This window comes from Orbicella franksi, chromosome 2, assembly GCF_964199315.1.
Source record: "Orbicella franksi chromosome 2, jaOrbFran1.1, whole genome shotgun sequence".
NCBI classification, from domain to species: domain Eukaryota; kingdom Metazoa; phylum Cnidaria; class Anthozoa; order Scleractinia; family Merulinidae; genus Orbicella; species Orbicella franksi.
The window spans coordinates 37,623,754-37,636,059 of NC_138146.1; the positions used below are offsets into that span (position 1 = coordinate 37,623,754).

Genomic DNA, 12,306 nt, shown 5'->3' on the forward strand with positions numbered 1-12,306 from the left:
CCTTCTCCCTCCGAATAGAATCATGGGATGACTCATACGATGAACGCGACTTTGGTCAGCGGAAGACATTTTAGAAAAATGTTACTTTGTGTAGGAACCCATATATTATCTTCATAAGACCTTCACAGCAAACACACTTCCCGTTTTATCGGAAGGCCGTCTTTGTCGGCGGAAGGGCAGCATGAAGTCCACTAGTTGATCAATCGAGTCATCGATATTTTAACGAATTGATTCAGAAGTAACTCAGCAACATGGTAATGGCATTTCAGTCTATTGTGGATGACACAAAAGCAACCGCCACGTATGCTTAACATGCGGATTTTTGAGAGATAATTTATAAGAAGAGTCAATTGAGCTAAGTTGATTCGTTTTCGACCTAACAACAACATACATTGATTCGACATGATGAGACAGCGCGCAAGAAGCGTTCTTCTAGTCGGCATTCTATTTTCTGGACTTGTTGTATTCTTTGCTTTGGAAATTTGGCCGGTTAATACTTTTTCTGAGGACGAATCTGGACTCAACTCAACTCCAGACAACGATGATAGCGAAATATTCCGTTTGCAAGCTGGATCGCCACTTTCTGAGAAAAGAGACTCGAAGTGCTTAGCACACAGTTGTTTTGATATTTTTAGATGTGCAGTAAACGAAAACAAACTTATATCCGTCTATGTGTATCCATTTGCCAACTTTTTGGACGAGAATGGAAGAACAATTAACAAGGCAATGTCACAAGAATTTTATGAACTTCTGACAGCCATAATGAGGAGTAAATACTACACAGCCGATGTAGGAAAAGCCTGTATCATAGTTCCTTCAGTAGATACTCTGAATCAAAATGGAATGGATATTAAAGGGTACGCCAGAATTCTGGCAAGCCTACCAAGGTAAGTTTTATCTCTGGTATATAAGTGAAATTAATTAGAAGGATCAATTGACAGAGGTACGAATGTTACATTGCAAGTTAATAAATGTGATGTTGAGCGTTTTACTGTAAGTTGCTCTATTATATGACTAAGAAAATTACTTACTTGTGATTGGCTGAGAGCAGGCCAATTAATTTATGGTTAATTTTAATTTGCACTGCAGTGCAAATTAATGGACATACTTTTGTGATTTTCCCAGTCTTATAATAAATGAGTGATCATATGAAGGCTCAAGCAATTAAGGAGTTACACTACTCATGATATTTGAAAATTGTTTAAAATTGCACTCGTCTTAAGGCTCATGCAATTTTGAGAGAAGTTTCACACATCACTTTTAGTATAGATCCTTAATTTAACTCGCATACATGTACATACAATTACCTATTCTTATTACACAATGAAGTTAGTTCACAGGCCCAATAAATGAAATGAACCAATCAGATTGCTCCATTGCTGGTCCAATATTGATTTTACTGGACTAAGCACTGTCCTGAATGTTCCCCTGCTGTCCTGTTGACAATTTTCTGGTTGTTTTGTGGCTTACTCAGTTTCCCAAAAGAATGACCTTACCCATAACAAAGTCTCTTTCTCTTTTGTCAAATTCTCTTGTCCTTCTCTTTGGAGAATGTCAAACATGAGTAAATGGCAAGTTGAAATATCTGAGAACTGTATGCTGGAAGTTTACAGTGTCTTTCTATTCTGTGATTGTGGGATTTTTGTTTTTTGAAACATTTTCAGTCATGCAATAAATCTCTTATAAACCAAGTTTGCTTGGGACTGTACTGGGAGAATATTAGCTCTTGGTCTTAATTGTACAGACCTTGCTATATTCGGTCCTTAGTGTTGACCTCCGTGTGATACTCTCCTAGTGCAGCCCTCATGTTTGGTTAATAAAATATATTCATAACACAACCAGGTTAGATAAGAGAGGAAATATCTAAAACCAACCAATCAGTCTTCACCATTGCTAGTGCAATATTTGCCAATGATTGTTATTATTATTGGACTGGGTTCTGCCCTAATTGATCCAGCGCCAGTACTCTTAAAGATGTTTTGGTTTTGCAAAAAGAATTTACTTAGTAAGTAAAAAAGTAAAGCTTCACTTTCTTCTTCTATTTTTGAAAATGTCAGAGGTGAATAAATGCCAAATTACCTCTCAATCAGAACTGCATGCTGTTTTCATTTTGTTTTCTTACCACCTAACAAAATATTTCCTTTCACAATCTTTGGTCATATATATCACTAACCCAGAACTAATGTCTATTTTTCAATACTTTTCAGTTGGGAAGATGGAAAAAATCATTTATTGTTCAATATGCTGCCTGGTGGTGTCCCTGATTACAATTCAACTTTGGATGTTGCAACTGATAAAGCTATAGTGGCTGGAGGTGGTTTTGCAATTTGGAGCTATAGAACAGGATATGATGTCAGTATTCCTGTGTTCAATGCTCTCACAAATCAAAGAATTCCCCGTAGCTCACTGAAGAGGTAAGTGATTTGTATCAGTCCCCTTTCCCTTATCGCCCTGAAAAACTTCAAGTGTTTATAACAGTTGCACAACTTGGATTCATGAGTTGCACCAGGTGACTAGGCTCCTGCCATATCGCTGCAAGTGTCTAGCATGAGATGCATAATCATAAAGTAGTACTTCACTTTATCTTGCTAATAGAAAGATATGAATCACATTCACCACTTAAACCAACCATACAAAATTAATGGTAAGCATACCTGTTTTCAGGACACATTTTAATTGCACCACTTGAATCAATTGAATCTTAACCCAAATGACTTGAACGAGGGATGTGTTTTCGACAACCCTGAATTTGTACTGGGAGACATTGTGGGACTGAAACAATGGATGGTATCCCTGTGCTCTGTTATTACGCAAGGCAGTCTACTCTCACACCATGACATGAACCATTGAATTCTCAGTAGACCTGTACTACATACTTGGGTTGCCTGGGATGAGCTAGTGTTGGCATCTCATCCATGCAGTGTGTAGTGGCAATACTCCTATAATTGGTTCATACTATTTGAGCTTAAAATAGGCACCAGATTGATAAACCACTTAGCCACTATTCACTGACAGATATTTACCTCTTAATTACCAGTTAATTTCTTTGTTGATACTTAAGAGATTTTTATCTTGAATTCAAAGTAAGTAATTTTTGCTTGTGCAGGACAAATGAGTGGATGCTTGTATCCTCTCAAACTAACATGAACCACATGTTCAGACGTCAACTTGAAGATGTCGAGAGAGAGAACTCTGGCTTCCTAATCCTGAAACACTGTGCTGATGATTCCAACAATGTGTACAAGAGATGTAAGGGAACGATATCATATCATTATCCTGATATCTTGCAGGTAAGATACTTGCCTCTAGTTCACTAGTGACTGTTACATGCCTGGACCCCTTAGGGAACTATGAATGTTGTATATTTTCTTGAATAATAGCTGCCCCTCAATTAATCATCCCCCACAAATAATCACCCCTGTGGTAGTGTTATTTAAAAAAGTAACCTCACTTGAATAATTCCCTCCCAACCCCCTAGACCTCAGCATTGTCCTCTAATAATTAAGCACCTTTCCCTATATCTCCCCTTGCTTTCACCCCACTTCCTCCCCTCCTCCCCCCCCCCCCCTCCCTCAATCAAGTTAAAAAAAAAAATAACACCTTGAATATCCAACTGGATAGAATACAAGCATCGATTAAGCATTATATACAACATATAATTTACAAATTAAAGCACAAATTAAATTAGATATCAAATGCAATGTTTAGACATACCGGTACTAACAGTTTTGCACTTTTTGGATGATGTGGATATACAGTTAATCCTCTAGAATATTGATGACACCTTAAGTTACCTGATTAGTCATCTACATACATGTACATTTGTTTCTTGGGTCAATGAAATCAAGAGATTTTAAAAGCATATTTTTCATATTGATAGGTAGAAATGTAATAAGGCTTCCTACATAATTATATATTATGTTCAACCAGTGAAATTGTACATTTCTTGTTTATCTTAGCGTGCTACATTCTGTCTGGTTATTCGAGGAGTCAGGTTGGGACAAACAACATTATTAGATGCACTGATGATGGTGAGAAAAATTGAGTCGTGTGATGATTAAATAAAGTGGATGCTTGTTTAGAAACCTTTAGTTCAATATTTCTCGATCTGTAGAATTGGATTATAAGGTAATTTTCCATTGCCTGATTGAAATAAAACAAATTGGTCAGCTTGACATGCTTCCCATTTTCCTGGGAGAAATTACCGCCTGATTACTACATCCATACCAGTTTGTCAGGAGTTTTTGATCCCGTGTTAATATATTTTTTTTCAATTTTAAGTCATTTTGATATTCTTCTTTGATTCATTGTCATAGTTACTATAATTTTAATCTGGAGCAAGATGTGATAAAAATCAAACAGGTTTGAATTTGTTTTGACCAGAACCAATTAAAACCACAGTAAACATGTGCAAGTGAGGTATAAGAGAGAGAGAGAGAGAGAAATGAAAATTACATTTCATTTCTTTTTTATGATTAGGGCTGCATTCCTGTTGTAGTCAGTGATGATTACATTTTGCCCTTCTCTGATGTTTTAGACTGGAAAAGGTGAGTTTAAATATTTAAAATTCAGAAGCAAACAGCCTCGACTGAAATATATTTCTGGGAAAACTATACATACATAAAGATGTGAACTTTATTTTAGTGCCTATAAGATTTAGCCTTGAAGGCTAATAATTAGCCTTCAGTGCAAGGTTGTGGACACTAAAAAATAATATAATAAGTATATATTAAGTTTTGTAATTTATATCCCAGGAAACATCCAGTCATATAGCACAAGCATGACTCAGGCCATGTTACACAATGTTTAAAGTGCATGCACACGGTATTATCATTATCTTCAAATGAAAGCCATCAGCATTCCATTCCGATCAGGCTAGCCACTGTGCTAATCAGGCTAACAGGAGTGCTAATTAATCTAACCAGAGTGTTAGTGAGGCTACAAAATGTGAATCAATTCTCTAAACTTGAACTTGACCTCAAAAACCCCTACCCAAACTCGTGAAAACCACAAGAACAAGAACAGTGTACCACTAGAAATGAGACAATTATACATCTTTTGTTTTATAGGGCAGCAGTCCTCGTTGTGGAAAATGAGATCAAGCGCATTCCAGCTATTTTGAAGGAGGTTCCAAAAAGCCAAATTGCAGACATGAGAAGACAGGTATTATTATAAAAAATGGCTGAATGGACTGAAAGAATTGAATAACAAAGAAACGGGGCAGACAGGACACCTGTTTGTCTCTTTTAATCACAACCATTTTATGCACATGGGTCTGATAACTGTTGTTTTTGTTTTTTTAAGGGAAAATGGTTTTGGGAGAGATACTTCAACTCCATGGGAAAGATTGCTCTCACTACTCTGAGAGTCCTAAATGACAGAGTTTATCGTTATACAGCTTGGCGGTATGAGGTAAGCAGACCACTGTGAAATGAAGTGCAAATTTTGTGTTTGACATAAACTTTTTCCGGTTGATATCCTGTAGAGAAGAACCCAGTGAGTCTAGCTTCTACGATCATTTTTAATAATAATTGTTTTTATTTCTTGTTTTGTAGGATTGGAATGCTCCTTTTGTGACATCTTCTGGAAAGAAAACGGTGAGTAACAATGATTGCTTTGCTAACCCTGGGGATGGGGGGTGGGGAACTCCCATATAAAAAAGATCGGGGTGCTTGTCATACCTTTTAGGGATTAAAAAAGTGTTTTTGGTACCTCTTAGGGTCCACAGCTGGAGCTTTCATGGTAACTTTAAGGGTATTAAGCTGAAAATTTTGACAGGAGATATTTGACAATAAACTATACAAGTAAAGAAGGTATTCAAAGCAATTGTCTTTATTGCTATTAAAATTATGAGTGGTACCTCTTAAGGGTGAAAAAAGAAAATTCAAGTCACGCCCACAAAACAGGATCTTGGTATCTCTTAGGGGTTCTTTTCAAAATTCTGACAAGCACCCTTGTTCTTTTTATACGGGAGTCCCCTCCCCCCCTCCCCCCCCCCCCCAGGTGCTTACAGGTATGTGACTTGCTGCTATTCTGGTTGTATATGAGACTCAAACAGGAGATTCTACTAGCAGGATAATTCATTAAGAACCATCAAATTTCTGATAGATTTTGTTAGCAGTACTGTCCAGGAAATTCAGAAATTTTACTGCCCTAGTCTCTCTCATCTCGAGGGGGTTGCCAGCAATCCTCACTAACCCAGACACATTTTAAAATGTTCATCAACCTCCTACATAAGAGTGTCCTGCCTGCTCACTAAAGGTTCATAAAATTCCCATTCAAATGGTCATTTTTTCTCCCTGTATTTTTTTCTTCAAACCAGGCCAGCCTTGTACCACCATTGTTTTTTCCTCTTCGTCCTTATGCAAATCAAGGATTTACTGCTGTGGTGCTGTGTTATGACCGGGTGGACACCATGTTTAAAGTGATCACAAAAATTGCAGACACCCCCAGTTTGACAAAGGTAAGCTATGAGATTTCTTGGTTAGAGACTTCAATTTATCTAAGCCCAGTCAGATTTTATCTCTAGAAATGTCTTGTAGTAATGTAATTGTTGTACTATATTGGAAAAACGGTAAGAAAAGGAAAAGAAAGTTTGATGGGTAGTAATTTCAAAGTAATCAGTCATCGATGTAGGTTATGGTAACAGAGGTGAATTGTTGTTGTGATTGCCTTAAGTTATCTTCCAAACCAATGCATAACCAGGCTAGAAAATTTATAGATCGATTGATCAATCAGTCGGCCAGCTATTCAGCCAGGAAAACTTGAAATTAACGGGTCTAGATGACTCTACATTTTATCACACTGGCTTTCCCTTCATTTTTCCTTTGCTTTAAATTCTGGTGTTAGTATTGCATCATCTAAGGCCTCAATAGCCTGCGTAGCTAATGGGATTCGCGCGCGCGGTCTTTCTGTCGGCAGAGGCACCTCGGTCCACCTCTAATGAAGCTGTGAGCGGAATAAGGAGAATAACCTATCTCCACAATTCACTTGCGGCATCATTACCTCGGCTTCAAGCTACCTATTGTAGGCTTCACTTGTGGCTCCGTCGCCGAAACAAAGCATTAACGTGATATCCCGTCAGCTACGTAGGCTAAGCCCTCCCCCCATCAAACTCTCTCAGCTATGCGAGTAACCCCAGTGAGTATGGGTGAATTAAGCTGTCGATTTTTTGTTCCCCCTTTCACAGATAGTCGTTGTGTGGAACAATGTCAATAAAGCTCCTCCATCTGGTATGTAAATTCTTTTTTTGCTGCATGTCACGATTTTTCACGAGATCTCTTAGGCCTTTGGTCTTGAGCAGTTATTGCTAAACAGGTCAAATCTTTAGCCTTTTGTAGCGGTGTCAGTAAAGCACCGGCACTTTCTTTACTCTAACCTCTGTTAGTCTTACTAATAAATACACTGAATTGTTCTCCTTATAGTTGCCAAGTGGCCTAAATTGTCGAAGCCAGTGAAAGTGGTTCGGACTAAAGAGAACAAGCTAAGTAACAGGTAGGAAATCTCCTTCTCTCTGCCATCTCAAAAATCACTACTTCGCTGGGAGCAGCGTACCAGGCGCAAGAGACAAGATAGAGGTCAAGTTAGAGGTACCAACTTCCATCTCTTACCCTTTATAATACTTCTTGGAGCCTTCGCCGGCGTCTGTGGGAGTCACGGGGGGGGAGGGGGGGGGGGCTTAAAGGAGTCACGTCACCGTTTGCGCATCTTGAAAAGTTTGGTTTAAATTTTAGTTCGTCTTTTGTAATCCATGTTAATCTTCTCCATCCTTAACCATCCTTGTTCCTTTAAGCTCTATCATTATCTCTTTGGTGTTTTACTGCTCTAGGTGAACTACTATTTTCAGGTTTCCGCAATTTAAAGGCAATTTTGTTTGTGGTTAAAATAACTCAAAATACTGTGACTGAGCTCCGGTAATAGTCGAATGGCGTATTGAATCCGCAGTCGTTATGTTTGTGACCTTGCTGGGGTTTAACACTATATTCTCAAATGTCCTGTCTTCACCCAGGAGTATAAATCGGTACCAGTGAACTGTAGGGCAGCCTTACTGAATCCTAAAGTTAACTTTTCCATGTGTTGGACCTAGCATCCCATTTAGAGAGAGAAGTAACACTCTAGGGTGCTTCATGCTACGGAACAGCTGGGACAAGATCCGGCAACAGCTGGCCATGTGTCTGAGTGCCACTTTACGTTTGCCCTTGCCTCTTGCTATCGTGCACTCGCCTGACTTCTGGAAAAAAATGTAGCATTGATTCGTTGACGAAATCCTAGTTACCAAACACAGTAAAGTGAAGTTCTCTGCGAAAAGTAACGGAAGCTTGATTTTCTTACCGGCCGGACAGAAATTGAGGTCCAAACTTTCACCTGTACTCCAATTCGATTCTCTCGTATTTTCTTTTTGTATTTTTTCTGTTGTTTATGACTATTTGGAGTCTATCCGAAAATCGATGTAGGATCAGCTTGTGTGTAATAGAATTAACGAAATGGTCGTTTTGTTTGCTTGGCAGATTTTATCCTTTTAATGAAATTGAAACAGAAGCGATTCTTGCCATAGATGATGACATTCTGATGCTCACACCAGATGAATTGGAATTTGGCTTCCAGGTAAATTGTCGTGATAACTATATATAGTTTCTGCTGACTCAATAAATGTAGAACTTAGATGAAGATGGATGATGACTACAATCTCTTCGTCAGATGAAGCGGAAAGTCAGATATCTTTCCTTTCTAGAAGCAAGACTGTTTTCTACTAAAATGCTCGAAAACGGTACCTAGTTCCCCCGGTTTTTGTCCGCGAGAAAGGCAGTATATCACATACACTCACTCCATCTTGAAAATATTGGACATTTTTCTCCGTTTTGCGATCATGATCGCCTTAACCTGAGGTGTTTTCTACCGTATAAAACTATTATCAAATGTTGATATCTTCGTACGCCTGAAAATGGCATGTTAAGCTAGTCTCTGAGTAGAAAGGTCTCAAAACATTTTCCATAAATGCCCGTGCTTAACACTGACCCTTGTGTATTGTTGTCAGCGTTGTCCTTGTTGATACACAGTCGTTTTGTTGCACTATTAGGCTTGGCGTGAGTTCCCTGATCGTCTTGTGGGATTCCCTGGTCGTGTTCACACTAGTGAGAACACCAGTAATCGCTATAAGTATGAGTCTGAGTGGACCAACAGCGTATCTATGGTGCTAACTGGATGTGCTTTTCATCATAAGGTAAGGGTGCGCGCTGGATGCTTTGTTTTTGATTGGTAGCCACTTAACGGCATTCGTAGCCTTATTATGGTGGTCACAGAACGCTTTTTCTGGACATTAGTTGCGTGACAAGCCAGGTAACGGTTGGGCAGGAGAAGGAAGACGCCTCTACCCACAAGGTGGCATGATAAATCGCTAAAGTGCTGACAGGGAAGGCAATGCAGAAATCGGGAGAGTCTGGAAAGGAATCGACTTGGAAACTCGAAGTGTCGAGACTTTGGTGATCGTAAAAGAAATCCAAATCAAAATTGCCTTATCTCAGACTCGAAGATTAAAAGTGCTCAGAGGGGAAGAAACTGTTATCTTGCAAAACTAGTCTCTCGAAGTCCTCGGCTCCAGAGGGGTTTTTGTTAAATAGCACTGAGAAGAAATGAAAAAGAGTAATTTCTCTTCTCTTTGCCTTGCCGGTATTGACTGTGCTGCTTCACTCTTCGTTTTCCCTCAGTTCTTTCCAGCGTGCTGTGTTAAGTGAATTTTCCGTGTATTTTTTTTCCCTCCACAGTATTTCAGTCACCTGTTTACATACATGATGCCGTCGTATATTAGAGACTGGGTTGACAAACACATGAACTGTGAAGACATTGCCATGAACTTCATGGTTACCAACTACACTGGCAAGGCACCGATTAAGGTACTTTTGATCCATAAGGTGTAGAGTTCATAATAATTCATAAGAAGAAAGCACATATATGTCACATGTCGAACCTTCATGACTTTCGAAGTTTAATCCAGTTATGTTCCTAGAAGCCTCACTCTACCCTGCTGCTGAACAGTACAGTAGGAGACGATCGTTTTTATTTTGGCATTAGACGATAATTGAAAGCATAAGCAGTAGAATTGAGAAGTCGTACTCACATTTCAGTCTCGTTCCCTCACTCCAATCAAGGTCCCTATTTGAATCCCAAATGTACATGTGGACTTGGAGGACTAATTACTAGGAGGGAAGTTTAATAAGAAGATTGAGGGTTAAATCAGTACATCACCACTATCTCGTAACTTGCTATCGTAATTCACGAGTTAAAAAGAGAAATGATTTGATTTTTCTTGTTTTAGAATCCTTCTCAACATCAGATGATTCTATCTTATATCAACAGGTAACCCGCAGAAAGCGTTTCCGCTGCCCAGATTGTGTGACTGAGTCGTTGTGGGCCGATCCTAGTCATTTCGTGGAGCGGTCAGAGTGTTTGAATGAGTTTGTACGAGCTTACGGTCACATGCCGCTTGAAACTGTGGAATTCAGGGCTGATCCACTGCTGTTTGGGGAAACGCTGCCCGACAAATTGAAGCTGTACAAAGACATAGGAAGCATCTAACAAGAGTTTTTGTGTATTGTAATGTTTTCTAAGGGGTGAAAGGAGAAGACTATTCAACCTCAAGACAACTTCTTTGCTTCTTTGTAAGGTGTTCGCAGAAAGCAGAAGGAGCCTTGTAGGACGTGGGAAAATGATGTTGAGGGTGGGTTAGTGGCAGGGCAGGCCGTGTTTGTTCAGGGTTTTTGGTCAGAACTGCAACCAACAGACTTAAGTCAGATTCAAAGATATGGGGCAAAATTAATACGAAAGATTTTCTATACAGGACAGCCTGGTTCTTTTATTTAAACTTTCACAGAATTATAATTAGTTTCAAACCCCTTTCTGTATCAGTCATTTTTCAAACTTGATCTATCTCAGTCTTAGAACCGTTTACCAAAATACATGGTTTACACGCACAAACTCTTCTACTGGTGGTAAATAATCTTTTCTTCTACTATGCCATTTTCCGAGAAGACCTGCGAGTAACGCAAACGACCATTTTACAGGCAGGTTTAATTACATGCTGATTTGCGTTCAGGTCTTAGATTTTAATTTTCTCGAATTTGCACAAAAAAAATTGATGTTCCACATTTGCGTAGAGAAAAACTACTTTCATTTACTGAAATAGAGTTACCTAAGCAATATATTAAACTACTTTGAGCTTTCACAGTTCCTGTCAGAGCCTAATGCTCCGACTGGCGCCATGTGAGATGACGAGCTTTCAGAAGTTATGTTTTAGGAGCTCAGTCACGGTATTTTGAGTTATTTTGGCCACATACAAAATTACCTTTAAATGGTAGGAAACCTGAAAATAACAGTTTAATAAGATAGAAAAACACCAAAGAGATAATGATAAACCATAAAGGAGCAAGGATGGGTAAGGATGGAGAAGATTAACGCGGATTAAAAACGACGAATTTGAAAAATTGAGGCTAAACTTTTCAATATGCGCAAACCCTGACTGAGCTCCTTCAAGTTGTCAAATTTCGTGTGGCCGTTGATGACAAGTCACGTGACAAAAAACAGCATTTTGCGGTTTTTCCAAATCTCTCAGTGGTCAGTTTACGTCTTCACAAGTTCCGGATTATACCATTGTTTTAGAGTATATCATTATATATTGCATTTAATGTATCAACTTTAATGTGGAAATATTTATTTAATAAAAGGGCAAATGCTGTGGTTAAAGTACTGAATAAGCCTCCTACGTCCCCCCGTCCAACCTATTCTACCTCCTCTCAAGTGACTATTTGCTCACCCAAGTTACAGTAATAGACCTGTTTAAAATAACAGCTTAAAACTGAGTAGCGTGATTTCCGTGTTCACTTTTTGCCGAAATTGAAAACACGCCAAGATGTAAATTCCTCTGAAAACTACCAAGCAAGAAATGTTCGCGACACTTCATTTCACGACTTTGGAAGGGCGATAATTGGTGACACGTTTAAAGTGTAACATTTCTTCCAAAAGATAACAAAAAAATTTTCGGAAAAAGTGCTAAAGTTTCGTGTATCAAGTTAAGCACATAAGTAATTAAAGTCTTCTATTACTTTTCTAATACTTGTCTTTGTAGCCTTAGCCATGCCATGGCCGATTCTGTCCAAGGGGGAAAGGCGCAATGAGGTTAACCCTACGTAAAGCACCAACCCGTGAGTTATATAAGGCCAGACCACAACACCGGGAACTACGTGCCCCACTCTTTGCGATGAGTGTGTGGGTCCTTTAATATCCTCTGCTAACCATGTAACACTGACGATGCAG

General features: G+C 38.9%; 1 protein-coding gene across 1 annotated transcript; it reads left to right on the forward strand.

Moving 5' to 3' along the window:
• Positions 1-140: 140 nt before the first annotated feature.
• Positions 141-11,736, forward strand: LOC145479670 (exostosin-2-like). Its single transcript, XM_081458090.1, has 15 exons — positions 141-887; positions 2,208-2,414; positions 3,107-3,290; positions 3,960-4,031; positions 4,480-4,547; positions 5,070-5,163; positions 5,305-5,412; positions 5,556-5,597; positions 6,323-6,463; positions 7,190-7,232; positions 7,425-7,494; positions 8,508-8,604; positions 9,077-9,220; positions 9,762-9,890; positions 10,354-11,736. Exons 1-15 carry the CDS (start codon positions 403-405, stop codon positions 10,570-10,572), a joined length of 2,103 nt encoding a protein of 700 aa, XP_081314216.1. The 5' UTR covers positions 141-402; the 3' UTR covers positions 10,573-11,736.
• The last annotated feature ends 570 nt before the right edge of the window (positions 11,737-12,306 follow it).

Coding starts and splice junctions, on each gene's coding strand:
- LOC145479670 (XM_081458090.1), top strand. CDS start 403: ATGATGAGACAGCGCGCAAGAAGCGTTCTTCTAGTCGGCATTCTATTT. Junction 888..2,207: donor ATTCTGGCAAGCCTACCAAG/GTAAGTTTTATC, acceptor AATACTTTTCAG/TTGGGAAGATGGAAAAAATC. Junction 6,464..7,189: donor ACACCCCCAGTTTGACAAAG/GTAAGCTATGAG, acceptor CCCCTTTCACAG/ATAGTCGTTGTGTGGAACAA.